Source organism: Camelina sativa, chromosome 6 (assembly GCF_000633955.1).
Source record: "Camelina sativa cultivar DH55 chromosome 6, Cs, whole genome shotgun sequence".
Classification (NCBI taxonomy): Eukaryota; Viridiplantae; Streptophyta; class Magnoliopsida; order Brassicales; family Brassicaceae; genus Camelina; species Camelina sativa.
The window spans coordinates 24,942,069-24,953,482 of NC_025690.1; the positions used below are offsets into that span (position 1 = coordinate 24,942,069).

The 11,414-nt window shown below is 39.2% G+C and overlaps 2 protein-coding genes and 1 pseudogene across 2 annotated transcripts; all 3 read left to right on the forward strand.

Annotated features, from left to right (window-relative positions):
- LOC104793489 lies at positions 3,350-6,062 on the forward strand (annotated as a pseudogene).
- LOC104793490 (3-phosphoshikimate 1-carboxyvinyltransferase, chloroplastic) lies at positions 6,560-9,351 on the forward strand. The gene is made up of 8 exons (XM_010519843.2): positions 6,560-7,107; positions 7,195-7,439; positions 7,537-7,690; positions 7,951-8,165; positions 8,249-8,366; positions 8,513-8,723; positions 8,807-8,868; positions 8,952-9,351. The coding sequence occupies exons 1-8, from the start codon at positions 6,766-6,768 to the stop codon at positions 9,168-9,170; spliced, it is 1,566 nt and encodes a 521-aa protein (XP_010518145.1). The 5' UTR covers positions 6,560-6,765; the 3' UTR covers positions 9,171-9,351.
- On the forward strand, positions 10,148-11,414 carry LOC104699455 (UDP-glucuronate 4-epimerase 4-like; the record flags this gene model as incomplete). The annotated part of the gene is made up of 1 exon (XM_010414756.2): positions 10,148-11,414. A coding segment is annotated over exon 1 (702 nt), but the record flags the coding sequence as incomplete, so codon positions are not given.

The window sequence follows — 11,414 nt, forward strand, 5'->3', positions numbered from 1 at the left end:
TTTTTTTTTTTTTTTTTTTTTTTTTTTTTCTAAAATGATGTATGCTATATTTTCATTTTTTTCTAGAAATCCATATGCTTTTTATACAGACTTTATAAGTAGTGCACACAATAAAATAAAATAAAATAAAAAGACATTAATTAGTAGTATCTTGTTTCTCGTATGTATATATAGTCATATCCCTTGCAAATACACAAGTTTGAATGTTGTAGTTGTTAACGGCGGGAACAAAATTTAATCGTCACAGCAACATGAATGAATACAATGAAGCCGAGGCTGAAGGCAACCATGTATGCAATGATTACAAATTCATATATTTTGAACAATAAATAAATAAAAACAATGTGAACGTTTTTTTTTTCTTTGTGAAGAAACATCGCGAACGTTAGCTGGCAAGAAAATCACCGTACACGTTAAAATGGCTATATTTTCAATATAATTAGTAATTAGTAATAATAATAATAATTCAATGCCGTGTATATATGAACATAAATGGGACCCAACATAAATTCATTTCATGTATGTAAATTTAAGCATAGCCGTTTCATGGGCTAGATGGGTAAATGTGGGAATTGAGTTGGTCAAAATAATAACTGATTCATTTAAATAGGTAAAATTTTCAACATCAACCAAAAATTTCAATGCTAGCGTAAATCCATTTCTCTCCATGTAATAAAAGTTATGCATATAGCCGTTTGATGGCTAGCTAGATGGGTAAATGAATGGTAGTTACAATATTAACTGTTCCATTTTCTCTAAGCTGATATATATACAAGGGATTCGTAAGTGCAATCAATACACCAAGAATTTAACATATAGCCCTTAGTAGTTGACAATTTTTGTCTTTGGTCCATCTACTTTAATATCCTGCATAAAGCTGAATTTCTCTCATTCATTCATGTTGCTGTGACGATTAAAATTTGTTCCCGCCGTTAACAACTACAGCATTCAAACTTGTGTATTTTGCAAGGGATATGACTATATACATACGACGAGAAACGAGATACTAATGTCTTTTTATTTTACTTTATTGTGTGCACCACTTATAAAGTCTGTATATATATAAGCATATGGATTTCTAGACAAAAACTGAGATCTTTTACCACTAAAGAGCATACTATAAAATAAAACATATGCACGCATTTTTGTATAAATTTTTGTTCCCTCGTCCTTCTTCAATGTCTCATCAAGTGGCCATTACATACCAAAAGAGAGAAGATCGATGTTGAACTTCTATCGTCTGAGGCTGTCAGGCATCGTCCGTACGTGCTCTTAACTCTCAACTAGTCTTTTATCTAATTCGTAGTCTAATTGATTGCTGTGTCCTGTGTGTGTGTGTGAGGTATTATTAGGAAAATGTATTTTTTCAGTATTAAAAAAGTATATTTTTTAATTGTGAAAAATTTTATGGAAAATAATTAAAGAGTAATTCCCTTTAACTTATCCTCAATATGTTAAATTTTGAATATCTTTCAAATTATTTTCTCTCATCAACATATATAGTGATACAACGATAGTACGTAATAAATAATACACAATTATGTTATTTAATGACGATTGCTAATACTATTGAAAACGATAATTAGTAACATTTAGAGGTATATATACATACTTTGATTGATAATAAAATTAACGAATACAAGAAATAAGCGGACCAAAAATATTTGCGTATACAAAAAAAGTTCATGCATGCATGTATAGCACAGTAACACTTTCCAATTTGGCAATTTCCATAGACAAAATAAATAAATAAAATGTGGAACTAAGAAAAAAAAAAGGAAGACCGACCCGGCACTGAAACTTCCATTTTCTATTTAAGAAATAAGTAAAATATGCCTTGTGTTATATATATATATATATATATATATATATATATATATATCTATGGGAATGGGATTTTATGTTTCTAGGGCAATCACTACCACGCCGCAATGCAAGATTCACAACCGTGTACATCACTTAACCTAGACCGTGCAGGAAACTCCACGACAACCTTTCCCCTTAAGCTCACCTTCCAGATACTATCGAGGCTTCCGGCTAAATCTGTCATGAGGTTCCGATCCGTGTCGAAGCTGTGGCTCTCTACCATCCATAGTAAAGATTTCGCCGACGCCTTTCTTATCCGATCAAGGACTCGGCCTCGTCTCCTTGTAACCTTTGAAGACTTGGATTCCGGGAAGCTTTTCATCTTCTCATCCCCTGAACACGACGACAAATCCTCCACGGTTGTGGCCAGACACGACATGACGATCTCGGATCTCGGCTACAAGTACAACAACAGATGTGATGCCTCCTACGGGCCCTACTACATCACATATCCCCCCGTGAACGGGCTGGTGTGTTGCACACGTAGCTCATCAATCGCTATTTGTAATCCCACCACGCGACAGTTGATGACACTGCCCCGTGTCAGAGACTCAGAGCCAACGGAAGAGTCGCGCACGCACGTCTCGGGTACGATCCGGTGGAAGATGAATACAAAGTGTTGTGTGTGATGATGTATGATGGGCACAAACGCGGTAGAACAGACATAAAACAAGAACATCTCGTTTTAACATTACTGGGATCTCGATCTCAACCCAGATCTTGGAGAAGGGTCGAGAACTCCCCTGGAGAGCCTTACACAGATGTACAAGGCGGAATTTGCATCAATGGTTCTATATACTACGGAGTTGGAGATAGCAAGAAGATAGCTAGATTCGATCTTAGATTCGAGAGAATGATGTTTATTAACGCACCACCGAAAGACGATATCAAATGTTGGAACTTTATAAATCACCAAGGAGAACTTAGGAGGAATAAAGTGTGATTACTTGTATAATGAGATGCGTGTGTGGATTCAAGAGAAAGAGGAGTTGTGGAATAACATGGCTTGCGCTGTGCCTTGTGAGTGGGAAGCTTTACTTAGGGAGAAGAGACCATCTTGTCCGGGAGAGATTCATACCGGAGAAGTCATGTTGGTCTCGCACCGGTTAGAATCATCTAAGCCTTTTTCTGTTTTCTATTGCGATGTGATCCAAGAGAGTTGCAGAAGTGCACAAGTCGAAGGGATCGCCGATGATGGGTTTAGAAGTGTCCATGGAATTGGGAAGCAAGATCGTGATATCTTGTGTTTTCCAGGTTACATTGAGAATATCATGTTCATGTCTTCTTGATGTGAACAAACGCTCGATCTCCATAATGTTCACTTCACTATTTATATAGGGTCTAAAATTAGTAATTAGCGTAAAATTCAATGATTAGTTGAAAATTAAACAAAAAAAAATACAAGGTTTGATAAATTGTTAAAGCCGTAGAGGATCACGGCCGTCAAGACTGTGTCCTTTCTGAATCCAAACAGAGAGCATCAATGGCTTCTACGTCTTCTCTAGCACTCTCTCAAGCTCTCCTAACCTGAACTATCTCTCAGAATGGCTCTGAAAACCGTGTCTCCGTACCATCTTTCTCTGGTCTCAAAGCCACTTGCCCACGCACCATCGCAACCGTGCGACGCAGTGTCTCCACAAGCAGTCACTCTCTCCGCCCAGCGCTCGTTCGTGCAGCAGCCGTAGAGGCGATCGAGACTACCACTGATTCGTCTCTGGTTGATAAATCGGTGAATACGATCAGGATTCTGGCGATCGATGCGGTTGAGAAGGCCAAATCAGGTCATCCAGGTCTTCCTATGGGTTGTGCTCCAATGTCTCATATATTGTACGATGAATTCATGAAATATAACCCCAAGAACCCTTACTGGTTTAACCGTGATCGCTTCGTTCTCTCTGCTGGACATGGATGCATGTTGCACTACGCTTTGCTTCACCTTGCTGGCTACGACAGCGTTAGGGTTTGTTTTGTCATCTCTTCCTCTGATTATCAATTTCGTCAGAATCAGAGACATAAGTTAGGATTGATGTAAATAGTGTTGGAATTGTTTATTAGGAAGAAGATTTGAAGAGCTTCCGTCAATGGGGAAGTAAGACTCCTGGTCACCCGGAGAACTTCGAGACTCCTGGTGTTGAAGTCACTACTGGTTAGTTTGTTACGGTTTCATGGCGATTAAAGAAGCTTCTCTTCTCCTTCAATCGTTGCAATTTGCATTGTTTGCTTTTGCATACATGTAGGTCCTCTTGGGCAAGGTATTGCAAATGCTGTTGGTTTAGCTCTTGCTGAGATTCAACAAACCTGACAATGAGATTGTTGACCACTACACGTAAGATTTTTGAATCTTTTTTTTGCTTAATTTGTTATCTTTCTCTGGTTTTGAGTTTTGATATCTATATGTTGCTATTTTGGGTTAGTTATTCGATTCTTGGAGATGGTTGTCAGATGGAAGGGATTTCAAATGAAGTTTGCTCTTTGGCTGGCCACTGGGGGCTTGGAAAGCTCATTGCTTTCTATGACGACAATCACATTTCCATTGATGGAGACACAGATATTGCTTTTACCGAGAGCGTGGACAAACGTTTTGAAGCTCTTGGATGGCATGTTATTTGGGTAAAGAATGGAAACAATGGTTATGATGAGATCTGTGCTGCCATTAGGGAAGCTAAGGCTATAAAAGACAAGCCCACTTTGATTAAGGTATCATTACAATTTTGGTTAGCCATTATGAACTCATTAAGCAATGTTTGATTGATCTTCAAGGCCTTTAATGTTCTGTTTTGTGGTATGGTTTAGGTTACTACTACAATTGGTTATGGTTCTCCCAACAAAGCAAACTCATACAGTCTCCATGGAGCTGCGCTTGGGGAAGAAGAAGTTTAGGGTACCAGAAATAACCTTAGATGGCCATATGAGCCGTTCCAAGTACCTGAGGATGTCAAAAGGTAAGTATAACCACACTTCTGTTTCTGTTTCTGCTTTGGTAAATTACTATAATTGTTACGTTTTCTAGCCATTGGAGCCATCACACGAGAGAAGGGGCTGCTCTTGAATCTGATTGGACTGCCAAGTTTGCAGCTTATGAGAAGAAATACCCAGAGGAAGCTGCAGAGTTGACATCTATTATCTCGGGTGAATTGCCTACCGGTTAGGAGAAGGCACTTCCAATAAGTATAACTTGTAACTTGTAATTGGTATTCTTGCATTGTTTACTCAATGCAACTTTATTTGTATCTTTCAGACATATACACCAGAATCTCCAGGTGATGCCACCAGAAACCTGTCTCAGCAATGTCTTAACGCACTTGCCAAAGTTATGCCTGGTTTCCTTGGTGGGAGTGCTGACCTTGCATCTTCCAATACCATTGCTTAAAGCATTTGGAAACTTCCAAAAAGATACACCTGAAGAAAGAAACCTTAGGTTTGGTGTGAGGGAACATAGAATGGGAGCTATCTGCAATGGCATTGCCCTTCACAGCCCCGGTTTCATCCATTACTGTGCAACTTTTTTTTTGTTCACTGACTACATGAGAGCTGCAATGAGAATCTCAGCTTTATCTGAAGCTGGTGTTATATACGTTATGACACATGACTCCATCGGTCTTGGAGAAGATGGACCAACCCACCAACCAATCGAACACTTATCCAGTTTCCGTGCCATGCCTAACATCATGATGTTCCGTCCAGCTGATGGGAACGAAACAGCCGGTGCATACAAAATCGCTGTCACAAAACGTAAGACACCTTCTGTCTTAGCCTTATCTAGACAAAAGCTGCCTCAGCTTCCAGGAACATCAATTGAAAGCGTCGAGAAAGGTGGATACACCGTTTCTGACAACTCAACCGGTAACAAGTCCGATGTGATCTTGATTGGAACCGGATCAGAGCTAGAGATTGCCGCTCAAGCTGCATAGGAGTTAAGGAAAGAAGGCAAAACAGTGAGAGTGGTTTCGTTTGTGTGTTGGGAGCTATTCGACGAGCAATCATATGCATACAAAGAAAGTGTTTTGCCATCTGATGTATCAGCTAGAGTAAGTATCGAAGCTGGATCAACTTTTGGATGGGGAAAGATTGTTGGAAGGAAAGGGAAATCTATTGGAATTGATACGTTTGGAGCAAGTGCACCAGCAGGGAAGCTTTATAAAGAGTTTGGTATCACCGTTGAAGCTATGGTTGATGCAGCTAAGTCGCTTATCTAAACAGAGTATCTCATATCTTCGTACAGCCAAATAAAGAAATTTCAAAATATGCTTTATGTTTTCTTGTATTTAACATAAGTTTGTATTGATTTATTTCGATATATTCTGTACTTTGTTTTACTTTTTATGGTTGAATTTTTCCTTTTCGCAAAAAAAATGTATTTCCATTTTGGTTCTCAAAATTTTCCTAATTCACATAACATAATTTCCTAATTAACTTATCATTTATCAATTCCAAATATTCACAACTAAAAAAAAGGAAGAAGTCGTTATTGTCAACCAACCAATTTTCATGGGTTTTTGTTAGAAAAGCCCATTAACTTTCTGAAGGCCCAATTAAAAATAACATCTTTCTCTCACCTACCAAAGAACAAAAGAGCCTCTCTCTCACCACCACTTGCTTTCTCGACTTGTTGACGTGAACACCTAACTAACACGTGTCATGTTATAATTGGGTGTGATAAACGCTCTCAAACCAGACCAGAGTCGTAAGAGTTGGGTTGGTGAAAGATTTTGATGGATGCCTTCTCCTCTTACCAACTCCCCCCCAAACCCTCCCCAAAAAGTGTAAAGCCGCCAAAGTAAACACAAGTTTATAAATTTCATTTTCTGTAATCAGAGATTTAGACCAAGAAATTTCTGCGTAATTAGACCAAGGCAGAGTTGAGAAAGATCAAATCTTTCTAACAACAAGTTTTCTCCAATGGCACAAGCTAGCAGAATCTGCAATGGTGTGCAAAACCCATTCATTATCTCCAATCTTTCAAAATCCAATCAACACAAATCGCCCTTATCAGTCTCGTTGAAGACGCAACAGCAGCCTCGTGCTTATCGGATTTCGTCCTTGGGTTTGAAGAAGACTGGGATGATGATGCTAAACGGGGGTTCTAGGATCCGTCCTGTTAAGGTTATGGCTTCTGTTTCCACGGCTGAGAAGGCGTCGGAGATTGTGCTTCAGCCCATTAGAGAAATCTCGGGTCTGATTAAGCTACCTGGCTCCAAGTCTCTATCAAATCGGATTCTGCTTCTCGCCGCTCTCTCTGAGGTATACATATCTCTCGGATTTCTCTCGTTTTTTCTTAGCTTGAGAATGAAAGATAGGTACTTTACCATTTTGGCTGTCATGTTTTAGGGAACTACTGTAGTGGACAACTTGTTGAACAGTGATGACATCAATTACATGCTTGATGCGTTGAAGAAACTAGGGCTTACTGTGGAAACTGACAGTGAGAACAATCGTTCCGTAGTTGAAGGATGTGGTGGGATATTCCCAGCTTCCGTAGATGCAAAGAGTGATATCGAACTTTACCTCGGAAATGCAGGAACTGCTATGCGTCCACTTACCGCTGCAGTTACTGCTGCAGGTGGCAATGCAAGGTAGATTATAGGAGTTGATGCTTCTGAGTGAGTTTTTGATTTTTATAGAATGGAGCTTTGTGCTGATACATTTATCTTTTTGATTTGTTTATCCCAGTTATGTGCTTGATGGGGTGCCTCGGATGAGAGAAAGACCTATAGGAGATTTGGTTGTTGGTCTTAAGCAGCTTGGTGCTGATGTTGAATGTACTCTTGGAACTAACTGCCCTCCTGTTCGTGTCAACGCTAATGGTGGCCTTCCTGGGGGAAAGGTGAGATCTTGCAAATGGCATGTGTGATTTTGAATCTCGACACTTATTTTATGAACACTTGCAGCAATGTGTTTTCATCCTAGGCTTAGCTTGTCAAAATTCCATTTATTAGTTTGTTGTTAGCGGATAGATCCTAAAAGCAAAGGAATTGGTTTTGGTGTGGAAATGATTTATCTAGTAAAGATTACTTTTCTTTCTCAATTACCTTTTTGCTTGTATGATTTCTTGATTGAAACCTCGGACATATATTGCATTTGCAGGTGAAGCTTTCGGGATCAATTAGTAGTCAGTACTTGACCGCTCTGCTCATGGCAGCTCCCTTAGCTCTTGGAGACGTCGAGATTGAGATAGTCGATAAATTGATTTCTGTTCCATATGTTGAAATGACACTGAAGTTGATGGAACGTTTCGGGGTTAGTGCCGAGCATAGTGATAGCTGGGATCGTTTCTTTGTCAAGGGCGGGCAAAAATACAAGTAAGAGTTATTCTTTTCTTCCTTTTCTGAAATCACAAACCTTAGATTGACAATATAATGACTAAAATGGTGAAATGATTCAGGTCTCCGGGTAATGCTTACGTAGAAGGTGATGCTTCTAGTGCTAGTTATTTCTTGGCTGGTGCTGCCATTACTGGTGAGACTGTCACTGTTAAGGGTTGTGGAACGACCAGCTTGCAGGTAATATCTCTACTCTGAATCATCATGATGATACTAATTTTATAATGCAATTTCGATCAGCTCAAACTTTTGTCTCTCTAAGGCTATGTCAAGTTGTGTGAACTTATTTTGAAGAATCTAAACTCAAATTTTTGTGATGTCTCAAGGGAGATGTGAAATTCGCAGAGGTTCTTGAGAAAATGGGATGTAAAGTGTCCTGGACAGAGAACAGTGTGACTGTGACAGGACCACCTAGAGATGCTTTTGGAATGAGACACTTGAGCGCTATTGATGTCAACATGAACAAAATGCCTGATGTAGCCATGACTCTTGCCGTCGTTGCTCTCTTTGCCGATGGTCCAACAACCATTAGAGATGGTAAGTAAGAAAAAACCCTCTTTAGATTAGTGTTTCTCAATATTCATGGTCACTTAATAGTTCATTATATTTGGTCAATATAGTGGCTAGCTGGAGAGTAAAGGAGACAGAAAGGATGATTGCCATTTGCACAGAGCTTAGAAAGGTAAGATTTCCACCTCGTTTCTCGGTTTGTAATGCTCGTTCTAAGTAAATCGGTGCATCAAATTTTGCTCTTGTTGTGTTCAGCTGGGAGCTACAGTGGAAGAAGGTTCAGATTATTGTGTGATAACTCCACCAAAAAAGCTGAAACCAGCGGAGATTGATACATATGATGATCACAGAATGGCAATGGCATTCTCTCTTGCAGCTTGTGCTGATGTTCCGGTCACCATCAAAGATCCTGGTTGCACAAGAAAAACTTTCCCTGACTACTTCCAAGTCCTTGAAAGAATCACAAAGCACTAAACAATCTAAACACCACTGTCTTTACTTTTTCGATCCAATGCTTACTTATCTGTTTTTCATGTTTCTTGCCTCTGTAACATTTATTAGAAACCGAGAGTATTGTTTGTGTGTGTACTGGAACCGAGTGAGATGCAATCATTGAATCAGTTTTTGCTCTTTATATACACTTGTATTTAGTGTTGTTTTGATGGGCTGACCAAGCCAATTCTGTCCTCGGCTCCTAGCCCGTTTTGATATCAACTCTGTTCTGATTCTGTATGGTAAATGTGTTATTGCCTTTTTACACGTTTGGACAATCGCATACAAAATACGCAACGCTCGAGAACCACATCTCTAACACATTCAAATCGTTATCACAGACGAATCACATAGCCTTACAATCAAGAAGAGGGAGCTAAATGGTATAGTATAGTATTGTATTGTCTTGGAATTTTAACAGCAATGAGAAAGAGACAAGAGAGTAGATCTTGGAGTAGATACATCTGAAAGAGGGACAAAGGCACGGGGACATGTTATGCCAATTCATAAAGGAGAAAAAGAGGACATGTTCTTGTCTTATGTAATCAAAATCCTCACATGGGGTCCTTGAGTGCCATTATAGCCCTTTGATTCACTTGTTCCTTTTCTAATAATAAAAAGAAAAAAACATCTTGTGATTCCAACAACCTTTTATTGTTTAGCCATTTTAAAAAAAGTTGGTTTATAACTCACTACTAAACCATGATTTTTAACCCTACACACACCTAATGGCTTTGTACAAAAGAGCCATATTTAGAGAATTGGTTTCTTGGAAATGTATAGTAATTTAGAGTATCGTGTTTTTTATAGAGGAAAGCACTAAAACCAAAGTTTGAAGAGCCCAAAATATCTCTTACACCACCATTCAGGGAAAACGAATAAACATAGGATTTAGGGTCATCTAACAACCTACCTTCTGTTCAAATTTAGAGTCCATTTTGCTTATTTAACAACTATCCCCGCAAAACAAACCTATTAACCAAAAAGTTGAAAACTTTTGGTTCAAATTCAAAAACCTTTTGGGATCAGAGGCTTCCCGAAAATATTGGAGTATTTTTATTCACCAATCAAAAGAAATTTCAAGTCTCTTTAGAAGATTCAAACAACTTTTTACAGTCAAAAAACTTATCAATTATTAACAGAAATCTCCATCTTTTCTATTCATTTTTTATTTATTTAAATTCAAGTCAAACAGATCAAAATACTTGTTTTTTGACTCTCTTCTTCTTCTTCTTCTCCCTTGATTTGAATCTCTAAAATCTTCAATCCCCATGTTCTAATTTAAAAATTTTACAACAGTGTCCCTCTTTTTTTTTATCACACACACAAACTTTGATCCTCGAATATAATAAATATAATAAAAAAGATAATATTCGTGTTTCTCATTTTGGAGTCATAATAAAGAAACCTTCCATTTAATTTAATCCCCCTCCAAGAAACCTGAAGATTCTAAGAAGAAGCTGCCATTAAAAAGAAGAAGAAGAAGAAGGAGAAGAAGAAGAAGAAGAGGAGATAAAAAAAAAAATGTCGCGTCTAGACGAGATGATACCTTCAAGCCCAGGCAAATTCAAGATGGAGAAATCTTCATACTTGCATCGTCTCAGATTCCAATCTTATCTCACAAAGTTTGCATTTTTCTCCTTCTTCCTCCTCTGTCTCATCTCTCTACTCTTCCTCCGATCTCCTCCTTCCGTCAACCCTTCCCCTTCCTCCTCCTCCGATCCATCTCGCCGCTCACTCCGTACCTACACCTACGGAGGACCCGCTTGGGAAAAACGTATCCGATCCTCTGCTCGTATCCGAACCTCAACAACCAACGGAATCACAGTTCTAGTAACCGGAGCAGCCGGTTTCGTCGGCACGCACGTCTCCGCCGCATTGAAACGCCGAGGAGACGGCGTAATCGGTCTAGACAACTTCAACGACTACTACGATCCATCCCTGAAACGAGCGAGACAAGCTTTGCTAGAGAGAAGCAGTATCTTCATCGTCGAAGGAGATATAAACGACGTCGAATTGCTACGTAAGCTGTTCAAGATCGTCTCCTTCACTCACGTTATGCATCTAGCAGCTCAAGCTGGTGTACGGTACGCAATGGAAAACCCTAGCTCTTATGTTCACAGCAACATCGCCGGATTCGTTAATCTCCTCGAGATCTGCAAATCCGCGAATCCACAGCCTGCTATAGTCTGGGCTTCGTCTAGCTCCGTCTACGGACTCAACACG

Bases quoted from the DNA above. Each gene is read 5' to 3' on its own strand.
- LOC104793490 (XM_010519843.2), top strand. From the start codon at position 6,766: ATGGCACAAGCTAGCAGAATCTGCAATGGTGTGCAAAACCCATTCATT. The intron at 7,440-7,536 runs GTAGATTATAGG...TGTTTATCCCAG, and splicing joins GCTGCAGGTGGCAATGCAAG to TTATGTGCTTGATGGGGTGC. The intron at 8,166-8,248 runs GTAAGAGTTATT...GAAATGATTCAG, and splicing joins AAGGGCGGGCAAAAATACAA to GTCTCCGGGTAATGCTTACG.